At 37.8% G+C, this 20,910-nt stretch overlaps 1 protein-coding gene across 2 annotated transcripts; it reads right to left on the bottom strand.

The window, feature by feature from the left end:
* Positions 1-2,149: 2,149 nt before the first annotated feature.
* On the bottom strand, positions 2,150-7,162 carry LOC122670692 (OVARIAN TUMOR DOMAIN-containing deubiquitinating enzyme 4-like). 2 transcript variants are annotated; one of them, XM_043867651.1, is made up of 6 exons: positions 6,961-7,162; positions 4,847-4,971; positions 4,314-4,354; positions 3,899-3,997; positions 3,324-3,488; positions 2,150-2,392 (listed from the first exon to the last, which is right to left on the bottom strand). In XM_043867651.1, exons 1-6 carry the CDS (start codon positions 6,983-6,985, stop codon positions 2,362-2,364), a joined length of 486 nt encoding a protein of 161 aa, XP_043723586.1. In that variant the 5' UTR covers positions 6,986-7,162; the 3' UTR covers positions 2,150-2,361. The 2 variants fall into 2 exon arrangements, with proteins under 2 accessions (XP_043723586.1, XP_043723588.1); XM_043867653.1 differs by having other exon boundaries at positions 4,847-4,968.
* Between the last annotated feature and the right edge of the window lie 13,748 nt (positions 7,163-20,910).

Below are 20,910 nucleotides of genomic sequence, written 5' to 3'. Positions count from 1 at the left end.
CCAAGAAAAGAAACGAAAAGAAGGAAGAATCCCTTCACCATTGAAATCGAAACCCTCTGACAGAACCAAGGAAATATATTTGTGATCATGAAAAATAGGTTGTGAGAATTAACAATGAACCCAAAGTCATATCAGAGCAGAAAAAGACTTCTTTCTTTTCCACCAGGTGAATGAAAACTTTGTCAAATACTAACACTATTGACCAAGGCCCTATGCTACGCTAAGAACCATCCTTGGTTACATATAGGTTCTAGATAATGTGAAATAGATAATTCAAGTTTTTGAAACCCATGGGTAAGTGGATGTGGTAGTTTATAAGTTTCGTGCAAGGATATTTGATTAAATTAAACTTTGAAATTTGACACTTGATCAATCAACGTTATTCTTTAAATATCCATCGGCTAGTGAAGTGAAACAAGAAAAGAGGGAAGCTAATTTTGAAATGATACTAATGAAATGCCATCAAGTATAGACAATAGGATCTACACTCGTATTTGACGTCAATGCCCTCATGATGCCAATTAACCGATATGTAATGGTGGGCACAACCTATCCATGTTCCTCAATTTCACAATCAAACATGTCTTTGCAGTCTGCCTTCCGAGACTTTCCTGTCATCCTCACAAAGAGCCACATCTAAAGCTCTGTTTGGTTGCAAGGGGAATTAAAAAGAAGGGAAGTGAAAATTTATAATTTTAAAAAGGAAATGTTGATAATTAGTATCCAAAATCATTATACAAATTACTTACATTTTTTACCATGATGCTTTTTAAATGTTATTTTTCAAATCCAAGAGATTTAGATGCAAAGAAAATTTTATAACTAAATATGAAATGATTTTGAGTTAGCAATATCATGTGAGAAAATGATTATAAAAATTTCTTGATTTGGTTTGAAAATTTCATTTCCCTACCCTTTAATTTCACTTGCAACAACCAAATGAAGCCAGCTTTTACTAATCGCCTCAACCCTACCTTCTTCCCATCAGACAAGACCCAGTGGAGCAGGAAATAGGCCGGAAACACATTGATCCCCACCCACCTGAGAGACAGGCAGAAGACAAGGGATTGATGGCATGTGTGTTTTACATTGACAATGGAAATGTTGATTGTCCATAGTCAGATTCCACTAGAGCCTCAATAATGAAGAATCCCAAAAAAGAATAAGATTGCAAAAAGGAGATTTGGAATAAGAAATTGTTAACCTGGGAAAATTTTGTTGCAAACAAAGTTGGTGAAAAAGAAATTGTAATCTTACTTTTTTTTGGCTTTCTTAGTATAATACAATTTTTCTTTAAAAGAAGGTAAAAGCACTAAAACAACGTTCAAGACAATGACATGGGAATGAAATAGTAGGAAGTCACTTTCAAATTTTTTTTTGAAAATTCTCTTATACCCCTGATTAAAATAACTTTAGAGAATAAAACAAGGAGCAAATAAAAGAATGTTACAACTTTTTAGTTCATTACTTTGTATCAAGTGATAAAAATCTAATCCTATTATAAAATAGAACTATTTGTGTACTAGCATGGAAGGGATATGACTCTAATTTGAATCAAATATAGATATCAAAGTCTACCTTAATTTGGATCATGACCCAATTTATTGACACCCATACTCCTGTGATTCTCTTGTGCTGGACATTGAGCAAGTGAAAGCACACTACAGACCTCTTGACATGTTCAGTAAGCAACTCTCATGCACGATTATTTTCAGAGTCATAAGCAATTCTATAAGTCAATCTTGCTTCACAAACACCTTATTTTCTTTGTTATTCTTGATCTATTATTGCTAGATCTGTTGTTTCTGAGTTACATGGTCAAAATTATTTGAGAGATCTGAAATTCATACATGAACACCCCAAAAGGGGGGGGGGTTATTGATGAGCAGAAAAAATCTTATATCTGAAAAATAAAGATTATTCTCAAGTGCAATTATGCCTGTAGCTAGTTGTTACTATTTAGCATGGTCCAAGAATACCATACACTATTAATTAATATGAAAGATCTGCAATCAACTGATGAGCTAACTGAAAAAAAAGGTTTCATGTGGAGAATCAAGATCAAGTTTCTCAAGTGCAATTATGCATGTTATTATGGTCCAACAATACCAAATACACTGGTACAAATGCCACAAGCGGGTAATTCCAAATTCAAACTGGTTTAAGTTGTAACTGGCATGTAAAAGGTCCTCAACAGATTATGCAACAGAGCAGGTTTTGTGAGCATACAAAAGACATTGGAATTGCTAGACGAATCACATCTTTTATTTGGAATCATCAAGTATAATCTTGTAGGAATAAAATTTTGTACAATGTGCCATATATAGGGTATATAGGAATGAATGCTAAATTCTGCAGTTCTTACCTAAACAATGACCATCTTTTCTTGTACCTGCCATTCCCGAAACAGATTTTGTAAGACCAAAGTACTTCTTGATGGGGAAATAAAAATTGTATCAGTATGACAAGTCGCTTCCTACCCAAAAAAATACTTTAAATAAATCATATTGCAGTCATATAAATGAACTGTCCATGTGTCTCAAACATAGTTGTCAAGGCGCCTAGGCGTTAGAGGGCCGCCTAACCAATAAGGCGACAAGGCGCCCGCCTAAGTGTCGTCTAGGCTCTATAGGCGCCCTTGTATATATATTTTTTTAATGTATTCATTATATCTAGTATAGCAATAATATAATTATGCTTACAGCATTACAACAAGTAGGCGAGCCTTGGAGCAATGGTTAAAGTTGCGCTATTACAACCTATTGGTTGCGGGTTCAGAACTTGGAAACAGCCTCTCCTGCGAAGCAGGGGGTAAGGCTACGTACATTTGCCCCTCCCAGACCTTGCAGTAGCGGGAGCCTTGTGCACTGGGATGCTCTTTTATAGCATCACAACAACAACAATACAGACTGAATCTATGCACTAATTTGGCACTATATCTAGCAATATCATTACAGGATTACAGCAACAACATTATGTTAAAAAAAAAAAGACATTATTAGAGGGAAAAAACATATGTAACCAAGAGGAGAAAAAGAGAAGTCAATTAATGAAATTGGATTTCTTTCTTAATTAATTTATTTTTTTTGTACTAAATGATCCCATGTTTCTCACCTATACACAAACCACTAAAAATGTTAGAAACAACATTATTTAGAGAAAAAAAAATGACCACCCAAGGCTCCCGCCTTGTTAAGTTAGAAAAACATGGGAAACTGCCCAGCCCTTGGAAACCCACCCAGACGCCTAGGTGGCGCCTTGACAACTATGGTCTCAAATGCCCTTGCTAAAAGACATACTGACAGGGTTACCAGAAACCTTACGTCTTGGCTTGTGGTCCACAGTATGAGTTTTGCAATGCATCATAGTGTCCATAACCATCATACAGCACACAGATTGGGTCGTCCTTGCCATACTCTTTACCATATTCAGCTATGATTTTGAGGTTACCAGAATTCTTATCCTTCATATATACAGTGATAGGCATCCTGCAGTCAAAATTTAATATGTAAGGAACCTCATAAGTGACCTGATGTAGAGAAGCAAAGAAATGGACTGGGCTGTCATTTGTCATGCACTTCATAGTTCATACTACCATTCCAAATCCATTCACAAATTGTTTTAAAGAGTTATACAACCCCTAAATAATACAGGAGGTAAAATCTAATGATACTTCTAATCCAAGTTTTAGCTCTTGATTGGATGGTGATAACCTGAACCAGAATGGCTCTAGGTAAAAGACTACACAAACTGGTGTACCTCCATTGAACACCTTAGTCAGACACATTGGAAACCACATTTGCAGTATGTTAAGCTGACCACAAGTCCTTTCAGGCTCAATAGAATAACCAGGGATACAATTAAGAAATGTTTTTTGCATTTGAAAATAAAGACTTACTGTAGCACATGTGAGGACATTAGCAGCTCGGGTTCTCCTCCCCAAATATGAGGCTGTCTCATCTGTGTAACATATGTATCAAAATCACCTTCAAGAAACCTGCAAATTCCACAGATGGATCATTATGGTACTACTCAAACTTCATCATCCAAGGTAGGCATCCAAATATTTTTGGGAATAGTGGATCCATTAATTTGATTATTTTCTAACAACCTGGACCTACAATCTAGTAATAAATTACACAACCTTTGACTATTGAATGTTTTAACAGTTCCACCAGTTTCAAACATCAAAACTCATTGAAGAGCCACTACTTCTTAGATTGGCTGTTCCATGAAATAAGGGGATATGGGTGCATGATATCCATATTCGTGCTGCATGAGAATTTGAACCAAAGACTATTGAAGAAACTCACCATTCAGTGTCTTCACGCCTCTTTATGAATTCATCCACAACCTGACCAAATCAATTGCATTTTGTAAGAAGAAAGGTGAGAAAAATGCGACACTTGATTGATAACAACAATCAACAATAAGGACAGAGAATAAGCGAATGTTTCAACTAGAGGACTTTAAGAATTCAATAAAAAGTATTCAATTAATAAGATGAGAAGACAGAGTAGTCACAAGCAATGGTCAGGACTATATGAATATTTCTCATTCCTTTGAAGGGAAAAAAACTTGAAAATCTTTCATCATTTTAACCACTTAAAGAAAGAGAGAATTATACTTCTTGACTTCATGAAAAATAATTGCAGGTTCAAGCAAAAACAGTCTCCAATTAGTTTCGCATGAACTAAGTTATCCGGAAAGTGTGGGAAGCACTAGACGAGCTACAGTGGGTCATGATGTACGCAGTCTTACCCCCCACTTTGCGGGGTCTGGGGAGGGTCATATGTTGGTCTAAGTAACCAAATACAAATAGTGGAAACATGATGTCATGGCATACCTTAGCTCTGAGCTCATCCGCTAACTCCTTTTGAATGCTCTCACTTGGAGATGACTTTCCATCTCTCAAGCAAGCTCCATGAACCACAGAACGGAACAAACATCTACCATCTCCAGGTATGTCTGCAAAAAAAGAAAAGCACAGCATGCCAAACCAATATCACAAAGTTCCCCTTACAATTGCCAGCTTTAAAACACAATATTATATGGGAAAAAAAATGGAAGATCAAAACAATGGCAACAGCTTGTCATTGCCTTCAGTAACTATACATATTGAAACTGCCATCTGTTTAGATAGCCACATGAAACTTTGTTTCATATATCTTTCACCATATGATATTATTTCCACTGAGAGGACCTCTGCCAGATGGTGAAGGGAAGTCCTTTTCTAGTTCTCAACCATAAGAATCAACAGCTGCAATGCACACCAGTGGATGAAGGTAAGCCCAGGTAGCAAATACTGAGGAGCCTTTATCATAGTAGCAAACAGAGGATATCCCTTCACTAGTAGCTAGCAAAGCACTAGTCTAAGCTAATGGAAAATTCTTAAACTATAGACTTGCAGTATGGGTCTCCTGGGTAGAAAAATGGTTGGCTATTCTTTGGACCAATTGTGTTTAGGATTTGAATGTCCACCACAAACCTTTTTTAAGTCATTCAATCACCCTATGATCAGAAGTGGACCGTAGCATCTTCCTCTGTTTTCCTTACTGTTGATTAACAAACATGGTTCTTTCAGAGACTTATTTTGGTTTCGATAGTGGTCGAAACGATATGACAATTCGAATTGAAGGGTCTTTAATGTTTCAGACCACCTCAGAGTTACGCAGATTTTGTTGCTTATAAGTTAACTGTAGCTGAGAACGTAGATAGTCAGGAGCCTTCCACCTATCAGGAAGCTATCACAGGTTTTGAGTCTGCTCAATAGATTTTTGCCATGACTGAAGAGATTGAATCTCTTTGCGAGAATCATACTTGGGAGCTAATGAAATCACCCAAAGGCCTAAGGATTGTTGGTTGCAAATGAGTTTTCAAAAAGAAAGAAAGAACTCTAGGTGTTGAAGATGTAAGGTTTAAGGCACACTTAGTGGCAAATGGCTATACATTGAAGGAAGGTGTGGATTTCAACAAAGTATTTTCACATGTCTTGGAGCATAATTCCATTTGCGTGTCACTTGCGATGGTTGCTCTGTTTGACTTAGAGCTTGAACAACTTGATGCCAAGACAGCTTTTCTACATAGAGGGCTGGACGAACAGATCTATATGCAGCATCTAAAGGGGTTCACTATTCAAGGAAAAGAAGATCATGTTTGTCTATTGAAGAAATCCTTGTACAGCTTAAAGCAGTCTCCTAGACAGTGGTACAAGTGCTTTGACACCTTCATGGTCGAACACAGTTACTCTAGGAGTGAGTATGATAACTGTGTTTATCACCGGAGGCTCTCAGATGGCTCTTTTGTGTACTTCTTGTTGTATTTTGGCAAAAAGACAACTTATCAACCTGAAACGTATAACGTTATTCATATAAAATTGCAGAATATCTCCTAAAGCAATTCAGTTAGGCACCATTACCGGCTTTCAAAGAACCCGAGACACCCCAAGTTAAGTTGTGCGTGTTTATCATTTTGCATCAACTGTCAAGGAAATTACAGAAATTCAATGGAATACAAAAACGAGGTTTCTGTTTTGTTACATCCAGTGTCAGTTCCTCTATATAGATTACAGATAGAAATCGATTCACAAGGAGATCAATCATCAAGTATCTTTAGGGAGTTGAATGGAAAAAGATAATAATTCTAGAAAGGAGAAAGCATGCACCAAACCTAAGCCACAATTCATGAGGATTACTAATGAACTAAGGGGAAATGACAAATTCCCAAGTCAAATAGAAATAAAAAACGGAGATTTATTGCTAAATGATTTTTACATTCTATGACAAGAACAAGCAGCATATGTCCTTATTAAACACGAGAGAAGCAAGAAGCAAATCAAACCGGAAACAAATTCAGAAGAAAAATATCGAAATCATACAAAACAAGAAAGGAAGAAGGAAACAGATCTCAATCCTGAGGCGGAAAAAAAAATTACGATAGTCCGAAATTGAAGATCGTTACCGAACGAAGAATCCAAAGTCGACATAAGATTGGGTCACCAAGTTTAGGATTGAAGCTCGCAATCGATCTGAGGCAAGAGACGATGAGAGAATCCATGGAATCCTTCTGAGTTTGTGGTGTAAAAGTGATGAAAGCGGGAATCCAATTCCATGCGACTTTCAGCGCGAAATGGTACCGCTGATAAGAGACAATGTGACTTGATAACTGAGAGTGGGTTGGCGAGAATCAAAATAGCAGGATTCGTTTTTTGAATTTTGATTTCAAAAATTTTGAAGATTTATCAGACTCGGAATGCAACTCGTCCGATAACCGAGGTTCTTGCAACTCGCAAAATGAGTCATACTACTAACTCAGAATTGAACTCGGTCGATGGACTCCAAGGATGATGATGATCTACGAATCTACGATCCAAATGCAAACACGCGGAGGTCCACTCCTAGACTCCAAGTATTTTAAACAGGATTGAGCTCCTCTCCAATGAGCTCAGCGCCCAAGGATTGGCCCGGGGGCATTCAGCCATTGGGCAATCCCTGGGTGCTTGGTTCCCTGGAGAGGAGTCGGATCCTTTATTAACAAGGTCATGTGAGGTAAGGTCTGAAAAGTCAAAATTAGGTATGGAATCGGGCTCCATTGATTCATATTCAAATATCAGAATCAGTTGAGCTCAATTGAAATCCGCCAAAACAAACATCGGTTAGAATCGGAATCGAGGTTAGTTGATTTCAATTCAAATAGGCCGATTCCATCAATTCATATTTTATTTTATTCTTTGGAATTTAGGATTATGGATTGAAAATATAATATATGTTTTCTATTTATTTTTAAACAAAAAATTAAAATTTTAATGTCACATATGACAATTCTCTATATCATTGGTCAAATTACAACCTGATGTCATATGTGAAGGAGAGTTGGTTTAGGGTTTTAATCAAGGAATAAGATAAATTAATGGCGGTACAGAGAATGATATCATACGAATGAGGCTCACATGAGTCAGAACAGGAGAGAAGGTGTCAATATAGGCCCCACATTTTATTATTTGAGATGTCATACTTGATACAAGACCTAAGCTATGCATGTCTTTTCTCACCACTTCTTCTAAGGTCATTTGAGGTTTACCTCTGACTCTTTTTGTTCCTTCAATTTGAATCAAATCACTCCTCTATATTAATTGCTTAAAGTTAGCCCAAACCTGGGGGAGGTTCATGGGTCTAGGACTCAAAAGAGGATATTGATATGTTTTATGATCATCTTGTGGGATGTATGATGAGATTAACTATTTTACTATTATATTGTGTTTATTTTAGTTGAGAGACTTCTTTTCGATAAATTTGTATTTTAATTTCTATTATAGTGTTTGTTAAATGATATACATATCTATTGCATATATATTGATATAATGCTCATATTTTAGCTCTGGAATTTTTACACAAAAACGTATAAAACACGTATTAAACATGTATCATATTATTGGAATGTATATTTTTTTTACGCCAATTTTTTAAACGTATTATTGAAATAAAGGCCGTTTGGTAACTATACACATCCATTACCCTTATTTTTTCAATAAATGAACTTACGATGATTGCAATATGGAAGAAAGTGAATGTATCACATCACTTGAACTGGTTAGAATATTTAAGCTTACAAATGGGGAAGAGCAATATATAGTCATAGCAAGTGAGGGGTGACCCCTAAGGACAAGGCCCAAACCCATGATATTTAAGTTGGCCTATCTGATGATGTTCAAAACTTCAAATACAATAGAGACTCGCCTGGTTCTTAGTTTAATCTAATCTATCTATTGATAACGATAAGCTAAGGCAGCATAAATAGTTTGTGTGACCGTCAAGATGAAGAGAATTCTAACAGCAACAACCGAACTGATATGAATAGGGGTGAAATGGGCCGGGTTGGATCGGGTTTTTTAAAACCCCAGTCCAACCCGAAGTCCTCTTAACTCAGCCCAAGCCCAACCCGACCCTAGGTCAGGTTGAGATATCTCAGCCCAGGCCCAACCCTGTTGGGCTAATCCCAGCCCAGCACGGCCCTGATTGAACCTGATTGGATTGGGCTGGGCTAGGCCGAATTGACCCTAATTGACATTGATTTTTGGGATCCAAACTGACCTTTCTTTTTTTTTTTTTTTGGCATCGTCCTATGTATTAAAAAAATGAGAAACTGCTGGAAGGATGAGTTCTGTTCCATCGTTAATTATTATACTTGGGATTGTCAAAACTCCCTTGTTGCAGTCAAATTTATGTCCAAGAAGCTTGTAAGCTTCTTGTTCTTCTTCAACTTGGCATTTACTTTCTCGAGCTCTGTCGCACATCGGATTTGTTACAGTAAAGAAGGACAATCATCTGCTTCTGGAGGATCCCGTAGCCACGAACGCGGGTCGCATGCTGGTGGTACAAAATGCAGACACTTGTTCTTCTTTTCGCCGTTTGTTTGATTCAGCTGCCTCGGGACCATCTCTAGGGAGTTCAGCGGCCAGGGCGCACCCAAGGGGCATCCAACGGTTGAATTGTGCCGCACACATCTTAGTGCATGCCTAGAGATGTGTGTTGCACTAAGGTGTGTGTGGTACAGTCCAACGACTGGCAGCACCTTGGGCATGCTGAGCTCCTGGAACCGAGCTAAATGCATAACTTTAACATTTGGGAATAGTAGGATGAGGAGTTATCGTACAAAATCAAGGAAATGTTGTGGTTTGTCCTCTGGTTTGAATTCATCCATCTTTTCTTCTATTTCAATTCTGCCTCATTAGCAATATGGCAGGCCATTGTATTTCAACAATGGGAGGAGAAGAGAATCAAGTACGTAGGAATAAGGTACGAGCTGGCCAGATTCCCATTCTCGTACAAGAACGTATAAGAATGAGTGTGAGCCGTCCAGATGGCATCCACCATATGGGACGTGCCATCAGGGCGAAACGTACGAGAATGGGATCCCGACTCGCAAGATACATATATAATTCAAGGAAACGAGAAGAAGAAACTAGAAGAAACAAACGCTGCTAGCTCTAAACTTTAATTATTTCTTGAAAAAAAGAAATTAGATCCATGGAAGAACTGAACTGCTAGTAAAATTCAGTATTCTATTTATTTTGTTTTAAATCCATGGAGGACCTTTTGATCAAAATAAAATTTTGAGGTTTTGGATAATATGTAACACAATATTGATCTAAGAAGGCCTCCACAGTTTTAAAACTTTTCCTAACTTTTCCTATTAATTAGTTCTTTAATTTGCTATAGGGGACAAAAGAAGCAGTCCTATATCATAAAAGCATGGTGGAGCTCTAAATTAAAGAGGTTTGCATCAATTGAAGTTAGGAGTATTGTTCGGACGGATCACGCTAGTCAAGCAAAATAATATGAAATTTGGTTAGGACTCTCGAGCAGGGTTTTAATCTTATTTACATTTTTACCCTTGTCTGTACCATCCACTGATATAGGATCGATCAGGCATTGCTATTGATAGAGCTCCACTGATACCGATATGAATCGGCTAACATGACCACTGATTTCTAAAACCATGCTCAGGAGTCATGAGGACTCATCCAAGTTTAAGAAGTGACTAGACCAAATCCAAGTCAATCCCAGTTTTTATTGACTCGATATTTCGCTGAGCCATGCGAAACTTACCAAGTCTAGTTTTTTTTCTTGGGTCATATACTATCATAGACCAGGTAAGAGAATGCTACCTGGTCATGTGCGGTGAGCGATTCCTATGCCTAGACATAGGGCTGCACCCTTAGGGATTTCTTCCTTTTCATGGGGATGCACGGTCATTTTGTGTGACCCTGTGTCTAGGCGTAGGAGCCGTGTGCTGCACACGACCAAGTAGCATTCTTTTTCTGCATAACATATAGAGAAAAGTTTTTTGTACATGGGATAATGTACCACCCACACGCAAACACAGTGGGGGTGAAATGACCGTCTTGCCCCCTATGAAAGGTAGAAATCTCGCACATGCGGAGGGGCCACAGTCCCCCATAACATATATAGATAGATCAAGAAGGGTATGTAACAGGCATACCTAGATTTTAATTGGGTAAATTACACGTCACCCCCTGATTTTCAAGCGAAACTCAGATCACCCCCTGATTTTTGAAAAAACTCAAATCATCCCTTCTAAAGTAACGGTGTTAGTCTGTTAGCTGTTAGTTATTGATGTGAAATGACTATTTTACCCTTGTACTAAAACATTAGAATTAAATCTACAATACTACCCTTCCTTCATCTTCAACATTGGTTAAGGCAAGTTTAGGGATTTAAATTTATTTAACTAATGGTAGTGATTAATTTGTCATATTGGGGTCTAAACTAGGGGTGACGATAATTTACTTATTTTAATTATGTGCAAAGTTAATATAATATAGTGCACAGCAACAGCATAGGAATGAATATGAGAGCTAGATATGAAAATCAAGAACATAAGGAGAATGAAAAGCAAGCTATTGATCATCAAGAAAGAAAGTTTGAGGAAACATCGATTTCCTTTTCTAATAAATCGGGCTCGCTTGTGTTTAGGCCTACATAACCTCAGCCAAATATATATATATATATATATAAGAAAAAAAAAAAAAGCTAACCGGACCAGTAGCCCTAAGCTTAGACTCATGGGGTTTGTTATATCAAATAACAATCAGCTAATGAGCGGAGGACACGTGGAAGCCACCTTAGATTACACGATTCTCAACGGCAGACTTCCCATTCCAAAACCAACTCCAGTAATCGATGCGCCCATAATGAGCAACGTCCCCAGTATTGAGGAAATACGGAATCCACTCAAACGGCCAGCTTGGACACGTGTCAAAAGAGCAGTAACTACCGTTTTGGTAAACGTCACCCTCAAATATAAGGAGAAGGGGACCACTGAGAGATAATTTACTTTCATTTGTAAAGCTCTGATTTTTTTATATTATTTATTAATTGTTCTAAAATGACTTTAACATCGGAGAATTCCCTCAAAATTCACTCCGGTCTCTTCGGTGCTCATTATCTTTTGCAAGTCTCCATGTTACTGTATCAGATTTCACATATTTTTAGATATAGCTAGATATGTTATATCTAACAGGTTAAATCTAGTTAGATATAGCTAGATATAGTTATATCTAACCTGTTGTCGTCGTCTTCTTTTTTCTTAGCTGGTTTTTACTGTTTTCTTTTTTAATTTGATATGATCCCTCTCTAGTCGTGATTCATGCTTCATATGATCAATATCACAAAGGAATGGTATCGGTTTAACTTTGATCGTGACTACCACAATTATCAGTATCTCTGTTTATGTGGAATAAAGTAGATGGGTCATATGATTAAGTGAAGCATTAAAATTTGACATGCCAAGTTAGCCCTCCACATGATTAAAATGTGGCATGATGTAGAGTGATATAGGGTTAGTTTTTCTTATAGTGGATGGTGAGGTGTACTTCACTGATCTTAAAAGTTCAAGCATCATTTTTTAATGCTGCGTTTGGTATGCATCAATAATGCATTTAAGACAATCATATCAAACATAACTTTAATTTAAAAAATGTACTATTAAATTTTAAATGCTTTTAAAGTATAGATGTATAGATCATTCTCTTTAACCACGATTTAAAGTTGAGATCTTCAGGGGATAGGATGATAAGGACCCACAAAATATTGAGGGTGAGAAGATAAGAAGACAAATATATGTTAAATAAATAATGGGTCTAGATGCTTTAAGATCATAGGTGGAAGATTAGGGCTGTATTTGGTATGATTTCTTGGAATGTATACAAAAACAGCCTAAGCGTCAAGTGAAAGAAAAGTGAATCATATTACAAATCTGAAATAGTTTATGCTACGTTAGGTATGTATATTTGGAATAAGATCAATTTTGTGCCAATTGAGTACAACTTTGAAGTATCCTGACATGACTCAGTAAATGAGTGCACTGACTATTGGAGAAGCCGACAGGGCCGTTTTATCTTGGAGGATGATTTTTAAAAACCCGATTTAGACCATAAAAGGTATCTACAGTTTTAAAGAGAGTTCCAGTGGCATGACTCAGGCCCATCGATTCCTTAAGTTTTTCATGATTTTTCAGTTATTGACGCTTTAAATGATGCTTGAGAATGTTGTCATCAACCTTAGTTCATCTATTTTCCAAATAAGTAACCTATTCTTCTTATATACATGTGTTATAAGGACTATAATAGGGTCAGATTGAACTGGCTTTTTAAAACCCCAACCCAACACTTAGTTCCTTTAGTTAGGCTCAGACCCATCCAATCCTGATTCAAGGCCTGAAAAATCCAACCCTAATCTATTCTCAGGACCAAGCCAAGTTGACCTAACCACAAGAAGGGGGAAAGGAGATGTAGGGGTAGGCCAAGTTTGAAATAAGAAAGAACATGAAGAAGAAGAAGAAGAAACTAAAGAGTAAATTACGATAAAAATCAATTTTGTTGGATTCGAGTTTGTTTACTAATTTCGATCATTCGAGTAAGTTTTGACAAGCCTAATTTCAACCACAAATCACCCTTTTCAAACCTAATAATTGCAAAAAGATGCGGATGCCAACTTTTGTATTTTGTTTCACGTCACAATATTTTTAGGTAGATTTTGAGGTAATGCTTCATATGCTGCCTAAACTTTTGATGAGACAAGTCACCTCAGTAGCTATCCAAGTAGCTATCCATATCCTCATAATCAATAATGTCATCCTAACCCAATATTTTTTTTTGATAAAACATCCTAACCCAATATCACACTCTCCATTATTAGTTCTAATTATTCTAACCAACCACGTATTAAGTACATTGTGGATGGCTGGTATGGCCAGTCCCAACTCCCAACCATGGTTTGTAGAATCGGTACCAGATCGGTAGTGAAGATCGATACTGATTCCGACCCAATCCTATATTGTATCGATTGATATTGTTGCGTCAAGAACTGAGGGGTAGCTTGGCATTCCTGCAAAGAAGAAGACAATAATAGAGGACTGGGTTTAGCTGGTTTGGTTACTTCGATGCCTAAGTCAGAACTCTCTAGCAACAGATGATAGTGATTGAAATCAGATGATCATAGAAGGAGGTTACCCAGTTATTTATAGGTGGTTGAGAAAATCCTGCAGACGATGATGTGACTTAATAGGAAGGAAATCTTTCCGACACAAGTTTAGGTGGTTTGGAGCCTTTTCAGGGCAGGGGACAAGTTTTTCAGCCCATCACGCCACGTCAGGCTAGATTAGTGCGTTGATTTAGGGTTGTTAGGGACATCCTGTGCTATTTTTGGGGTGTGATTCCGTCACCCTATCCAGATTTGGCATCAGGGCGAGGCCGGCCCCTCTCAGGGTCGCTATATATTCCTGGTCGGTTATTCCTCGCCTCGTCCTCGGTGGTCGGCTCCTCTTAGGGTCGGACCGTTACCTCTTCCAAGTTGATCCACCTTACCTCGTCCCCAGTGAGACGAATTGGTCGCAGGCATGCACTGTCCTCGCTCACACAAGGTTCCACATGTCAAGACCCTATTGGGTGCCGGTTTTATGATGTATCAGGTATAGACAAAAGTAAAAAATGTATAAAATCTATTTTTTTTTTTAAAGAAAATAAAGGTAAAACTGTCTAATTCGAATGATGTCGACTGAGACCAAAATTGATCCCGATACCGATTATTAAAAGAAAAATTATCAATGCCACCCCCTGAGGTTTGCCTATATTTTAGGGCACACCCACTAACTACCATAATATCAACCGTTCCCCATTTTTTAACGGTGTTAACATATGAAATTTATTTGACCAACATACCCTTTAACTAAAAACATAAAAAACCTATTCCTAAATCATTTCCGGACAACAACCCATCCCTTCCCCGGCTCCCTGAAGAGCTTCTCTCCCCCACCCATTTCCGGCCAACAGCCCGACTAACAACAATCCCTTGCATTTGAACCTTTAGAATCACAAATTCACTTTATGTGAACAAATTATCAGATGAATGAACAAACACACACACACACAACACTTTTAATCGAAAGACTGTAAGGTGGGGGGGTGGAAGAGAAGAACCCAAGAACAGGCATGGAGTTCGTACCTAGGGAGAGGGGGAGTAGGAGGTTGGAGGAGAAGTGGGGATGATTGAATTAGCATGGGAACTTCAGGAAGCTTGTCGAAAAGCTCTGCAATACTAATACTCCTACTCAATACCAGAAATCTCAATTTCCCCTCAGCAATGATTTGAATTTGATTATACAAACGTAAGCCAATAAAAGAGGGCTTCTTCTATCTCTTGAGGGCTTTTTTTGTGCTATGATAGTCTGCTTGAGACTAAGAATCCAAAATTCTGATAATTTTATTCCAATTTCCAATAGCTGAAACAGCTAATTCAATGGGGTTTGCTAGAATCCAGACCCGATACAACTATGGAAACTTTAAAGAAGAAAGTCGTGTGACATTGTTATGCCTGCAAGTCAGGATTAATGAGTTAGGTCTTATTTCCAAACTTCCCAAAAGCAGAAAGAAATAAATGGAAATTTGATTAGCCAAATCCAAGTGCCACAGAATGTTAATGAATGCTCTTATGTTTCGCCTGGGGTTGACTGATGTTTGAGACATTCGCAAGCAGGGCAATGGAGCATGAAGATTTGGAAGAAGCTGCAGCAGTTTCCAATCCACCCCATGAAACTCCGAGAATTACATGGAGATGTCTGGGTTTTATTTGCGTCTGCTTCGCGACTCGCGAGAGAGAGATGGAAGTCGTAACCTGATATGGCAAAGTCCCAAGCTAGAAACCTAAGGCCAGAAATTAGAGACAAGGGAGCTTGATCATAAACGAAAATGAAATACCAGTAAACAGAGGAAATGGGGCATCTACTGTACTCGCCGGAGTGAGGAAGATGGTGGTCGGTTGACGCTGGGTTGCTTTATCGCCAGAGTGGGTCTCTTCTTCAGAAAACGACAGGTTGCAGTGGATTCTCTAAAGTTGTCGGTGAGTGTGAGGAAGAAAAAGCTTTGTAGGTGTTTTAATTGAAAGGGTAGATTAGGTACTTTGCTCCACTAAGAAAGACAAAATTGTCTTTTAAAAAAATATTAAATAGTTGACATCACCATTTAACAGTTCTTAACTAATAATAGGGGTCTGCGTGAAATTAGTTTGGTAAAACGGGGGGTGGATTTGATATTATGATAGTTAGTGAATATACCTTGAAATATAGGCAAACGTCATGAAGTGACGCTAATAATTTTCCTTATTAAAACCCTAGTTTCAACCATCCATGACACCAAAGGCATCCACCTCGAGTGGGTCCCACATGGTGGATGAGCGTGTTATATATATATATATATATATAAATAAGAAACCTCTAGATTTATAATGTCCCATGTCAAAAAATTAAATATCCAATCAACAATGGACACAGACCAGTCTTAATATGATTGATTTCATTACTTAAATTTCCAACCTAAATAGAATTACTATTTAGACTCCAACTGAAGCATGAATCACGGGTAGGGAGTCCCAGGGGACTATACACTAAATTAAATCAAAAGCAGCCTTGAAAGAGAAAGAGTGTGCCAGGCCATTTACATATATATATATATATTTTGGGTTGAGATTGAGATTGCCTAAACATAAGCGATTCTGAAGAGGAGACTTTTCCTCCCTTTCATGATCAGCACCTTCTTCATTCTCTTTACATTCTCTCTTTTACTCTCTTTTACTTCATGCTCTTGACGTTATCTCGGGAATCCTCTCTGTTCCCACCTATTCCCACCTACTTGCTGCAAGCTGACAGAATTAAAAGCTAGGTAAGCCTGTTACCCTTCTTGATCTGTATATGTTTTTTTTTTTTCTTTTTGTGAAAAATAAGGTTGATTTAATTTTTTTTTTCCTTTTTGAAAAGGGCTAGCTGTGAATGTAGAAGCCCCATTATTGTTGTGTTACATCTATATATATTCGACTATTGTTAGGCCTAAACACAATTAGCAATTGAGATAGAGGAGTCGTCGTGGTTAATTTCCTCATTTTCTTCATGAGCACTTCATTCTCTTTTGATTTCGAAGACTGTTTTATTTTTATTGATGTAGCCATATCTACTATTATAAGTAAAGAGGGGATTCTAGGCTTTTAGCACCCCAAAATCCTATTGATGAAGTGGAAAATATCGGATTTTCATTTTTTCAAACATGGTGCACTGCTCAGTGCACCTTTAAAGTGCATTGGACGGTGCACCTCACTTGTGCATTGAATTTTTAAAGGTGCCTAAGTGAGGTGCACTGGACGGTGCACCGCACTTGAGAGAATAAAAATTTTGAAATATCCTTCACTAATCGATGGGAGTAGATGTGAAAATTCCCTCCACACCCATGGTGTACAGAAACTTGGTCCTTTAATATATCGTCTATACAAAAACTTAGAATGCACTCACTCTCTCTCTCTCTCTCTCTCTCTCTCTCTCACTAACACACGCACACATTCATAGTTGGGAGCCCTCCTCTACTAGGGATGTTGTTGTATAGAATACAAATGAGGTTTGCTTATTTCCCTTCGTGTAATTCTTTTTACAACAAATTGGATGCGTCTAGACATATGGGACGGTCATTTCGGCCATTTAGGGGGTGGGGCAGTCATTTCTCCCACTCCCCATGTGTTTGGGCCCATCCTGTGCCCTTGGCATAGAGAACGTTTGACCAAAAATTTATTAGGGCACTAAAATATCTAGAAGTTCGAGAACTTTCTAAATTCGTATACTTTCATTTTCTTAATATATAATTACCAAAAAAGGATTGTGAAACTTGTCCAAAATTTAATTCACATAAATTATTTTTTTTTAAATTTTTTTAAATTTTCAATCAAAAATTGGATTTGAATAGAAAATTTTGATTGGATTACAGAATTTATTTTAAAAGTTTAAATTTCATATATGGTAAGATAATCAGTGCTTACATAATTATGATTAAAAATTTCTTAAGTTGTTTTAACTTGAAATGGAGCCTAGATTACTTGTTTATTGAGGAAAAATAGGGCAGGCATCACCTTGTGGTTCTGGGACTAGGTCCTTTATTCAAACTGTCCTTAACCTTAAAGCTCATACTACTTTTAAATATATATGCTAATCCCCACTTAGGCCTGATTTGGTTTGATTTCTATTTTAATTTCATGGGGTGATTTCTATGTCAAAAATTGTTTGGTTTGATTTTTGCACTTAATTTTGACAATTTAGAAATCAAGTAAAATAGAAATTCTGAAATAATTGAGGAGTTGTTTCAAAATTTCTATTTAATTTGATTTCACTCATGCTTTTTAATGAGCACATGGTTAATTTGATGGGCAATATAGTAATTTCAGATTAAAAATAAAACACCACCATTCTTCTTCTCCTAACGGTCTCACCACCACCCTCGCCACCATTGCCGCCACCACCCTACCACTGCAGCCACCATCACCACCACCCTTCCCAAAGAAATAAAGAGAATCTATTCATAGAAATTGATCCACCTAATGAATTTTTTATTCTTGAAATATTTATATTGGTTCAACCAAAAAATTTCTATTTCTTGTCCAGAAATCTATATGTTGACTATTTCATGAAATCTTACCAAATCTGGCTTTAAGAGATCAACACCGCCACCGTGGATATGGGCATGACTCATAAATTTAGGTGTGGCCAGAAATTGTCCCCTTAGATTGTTCCATTTTTCTGTTATTGGGTGACTCAATTAGACTTCGGATCGAGATCCTCTCCAGCTCACATCGTGAGGCTCGGGGGCTCCGATCCACACATCCCGATGCATTGGCATGTGGATCGAGGCCTTCCCAGCCGGACGATGTGCGCTGGACATCGTCCCGCACAGGAGAGGATCTCAATCCAGGGAGACTTCACCCTTGATCAGTATGATTTATTCTGGAATAAATCATCACTCTTTTGACTACTTAACTTCACCTTAAATATGATCATTTTTGCCTCAAGTGATTAGTCAAGTCACTCATTTCACTTAAATCTATTTCTTGCAATCTCTTTCTCTCCCCCACCCCCTTTTCAATTTGATTTTATTAGAGACAGACAAGAGAAAAGAAAAAAAAAAAAGAAAGAGAGGGAAGCAGTTTTCTGTCCGGGAGTATATCTCTCCTCCTCAAAACAAGGGTGTAGAGGTGTCTTTTCATATGGAGGGGGATAGATAGACTCATGTGAGTGCTAGCGTAGGCCACACTCCCAGATAGAGTTTTTTTTCCCTGAAAAGAATGTAAAGCAATTCAAATAAAAATAAAAGATGAGATACATTGATCACAACAAAAGAAAAGGAAGGGGCGGGGGAGAGGAGGGGGGAGGAGCGGTCCATTTAAAATAGAGAAGAGACCTATATACTACATTGTGGATCATGGATGGATCCATGTGATAGGGGACCCGAAGACTAGATGATCATCGATGGGTAAAACTTCAACTAGGTCAAAATGAAAAGTAGAAAATGACCCAAAATGATAAAGTTTATATTATTTTAAGGGCATGCAAGAGATCTCTACTTGGTCGCATGGTCTGTACACAAAGGGTCAATAGGTGAGCACACCTGGATATCTACAAGGGGAAGAGAGACATCATCTCACGGTGCCATGAATTTTATTTCTTTCAAGAAAGTTTAGAGCTAGCTAGCGTTTGTTTCTTCTGGTCTAGCTGCTTCTTTTCGATTTGTTGAAATACACAGTTAATGGCCTCATATAACTAGTGACAGTAGTACTGAAATAGAAGGAAAAAAAGATGGGTGATGGAGAGGAGGCTACATGCGTTGTTGATATTGATCACGTGGTGAAATTAATAGAGCAAAAAATAGACAAGGCGCTTTTCTCATCGCCAATGGATTATAGAATGTACGTACCGAGTAGCTAAGACACTGGTGGATGAAAAACCAGAAGCCTACATACCTCACATGGTCTCTATTGGCCCTTTCCACCATAACCAGCAACACTTACAACACACGGAAGCACGTAAGATGCGCTACTTCCACAGGTTTGTGAACTGGACAGCTGCCTGCAGCTTGTCTGATTACGTTAAAGCTTTGGAAGCTTACCAAGAAATGGCTTACCTGTGTTATCCAGCTGCCGATTTAAAAATTAATAGCAGAGACGAGTTTGTGATGATGATGGTGGTGGATGGTTGTGTCATATATACTTGAACTACTACTACTACTAGATGATGATGATCACAAACCTGAATCCGATTGGAAATGGGAATATCAAGTTTCACTGTGTTAGGGACTTGGGTCTCATCTTCAAAAGCTAGCCTTTAAGAAGGGGTGGATCCTCCAAAGAAAGATAATGATGTGTTACATATCTAGTGTGCAACAGAGCCGGAGAAGGCGAGTGTGAAGTTCAAGAAGAACGAGAAGGCAACAAGCTTGTCGGACATAACATTCACATTCGACGACAAGAAAGGAGTTTTGAAAATCCCAGGTATAAGAATTGACCAAGGACATTAATATCAGTTGTTGTTGCCGTAATTCTCCTACTCTTGACGGTCACACAGACCATTTATGCTGTCTTAGCTTATCATCAATAGATAGATTGAATCTAGTTAGCTCTTATATATATATATATATATTAATGAAATATATATATATAACTTTACTTTAATTTCCTCCTCCTCCTACTCCTATATGTTATGGATTTTATTTTGTAATGTTATTTCCATTAATGATTCATATATGCTTCAATTCGTCGTACAATAAGGACAAAGAATAAGCGAATGTTTCAGACTTTAAGAATTCAGTGAATTCAATTTAATAAGAAGAGAAGACAGAGTAGTCACAGGACTATATGAAAATTTCTTATTCCTTTGGGGTGGGGGGGGGAGGGGGTTGGATCCTCTACGGTCGGGCAGCCGAGTGGCCATTGTGCGGTCTCACATAGGCAGGCTTTGGACCCCACCAGGGTAGGGTGCTCAGGCAATGGGTCGGCCGGTCATTTCGCCCCTCAATTTACTTATTCATAA

Source organism: Telopea speciosissima, chromosome 8 (assembly GCF_018873765.1).
Source record: "Telopea speciosissima isolate NSW1024214 ecotype Mountain lineage chromosome 8, Tspe_v1, whole genome shotgun sequence".
Taxonomy (NCBI): Eukaryota; Viridiplantae; Streptophyta; class Magnoliopsida; order Proteales; family Proteaceae; genus Telopea; species Telopea speciosissima.
This window is presented reverse-complemented; position numbering and strand designations above follow the sequence as displayed.

Excerpts from the sequence above, each read along its gene's own strand:
- LOC122670692 (XM_043867651.1), bottom strand. The coding sequence starts at position 6,985 with ATGTCGACTTTGGATTCTTCGTTCG. Across the intron at positions 4,355-4,846 it reads CGGATGAGCTCAGAGCTAAG|GTTGTGGATGAATTCATAAA; the intron begins GTATGCCATGAC and ends TGATTTGGTCAG. Across the intron at positions 2,393-3,323 it reads TGTGGACCACAAGCCAAGAC|GTACAAGAAAAGATGGTCAT; the intron begins GTAAGGTTTCTG and ends CGGGAATGGCAG.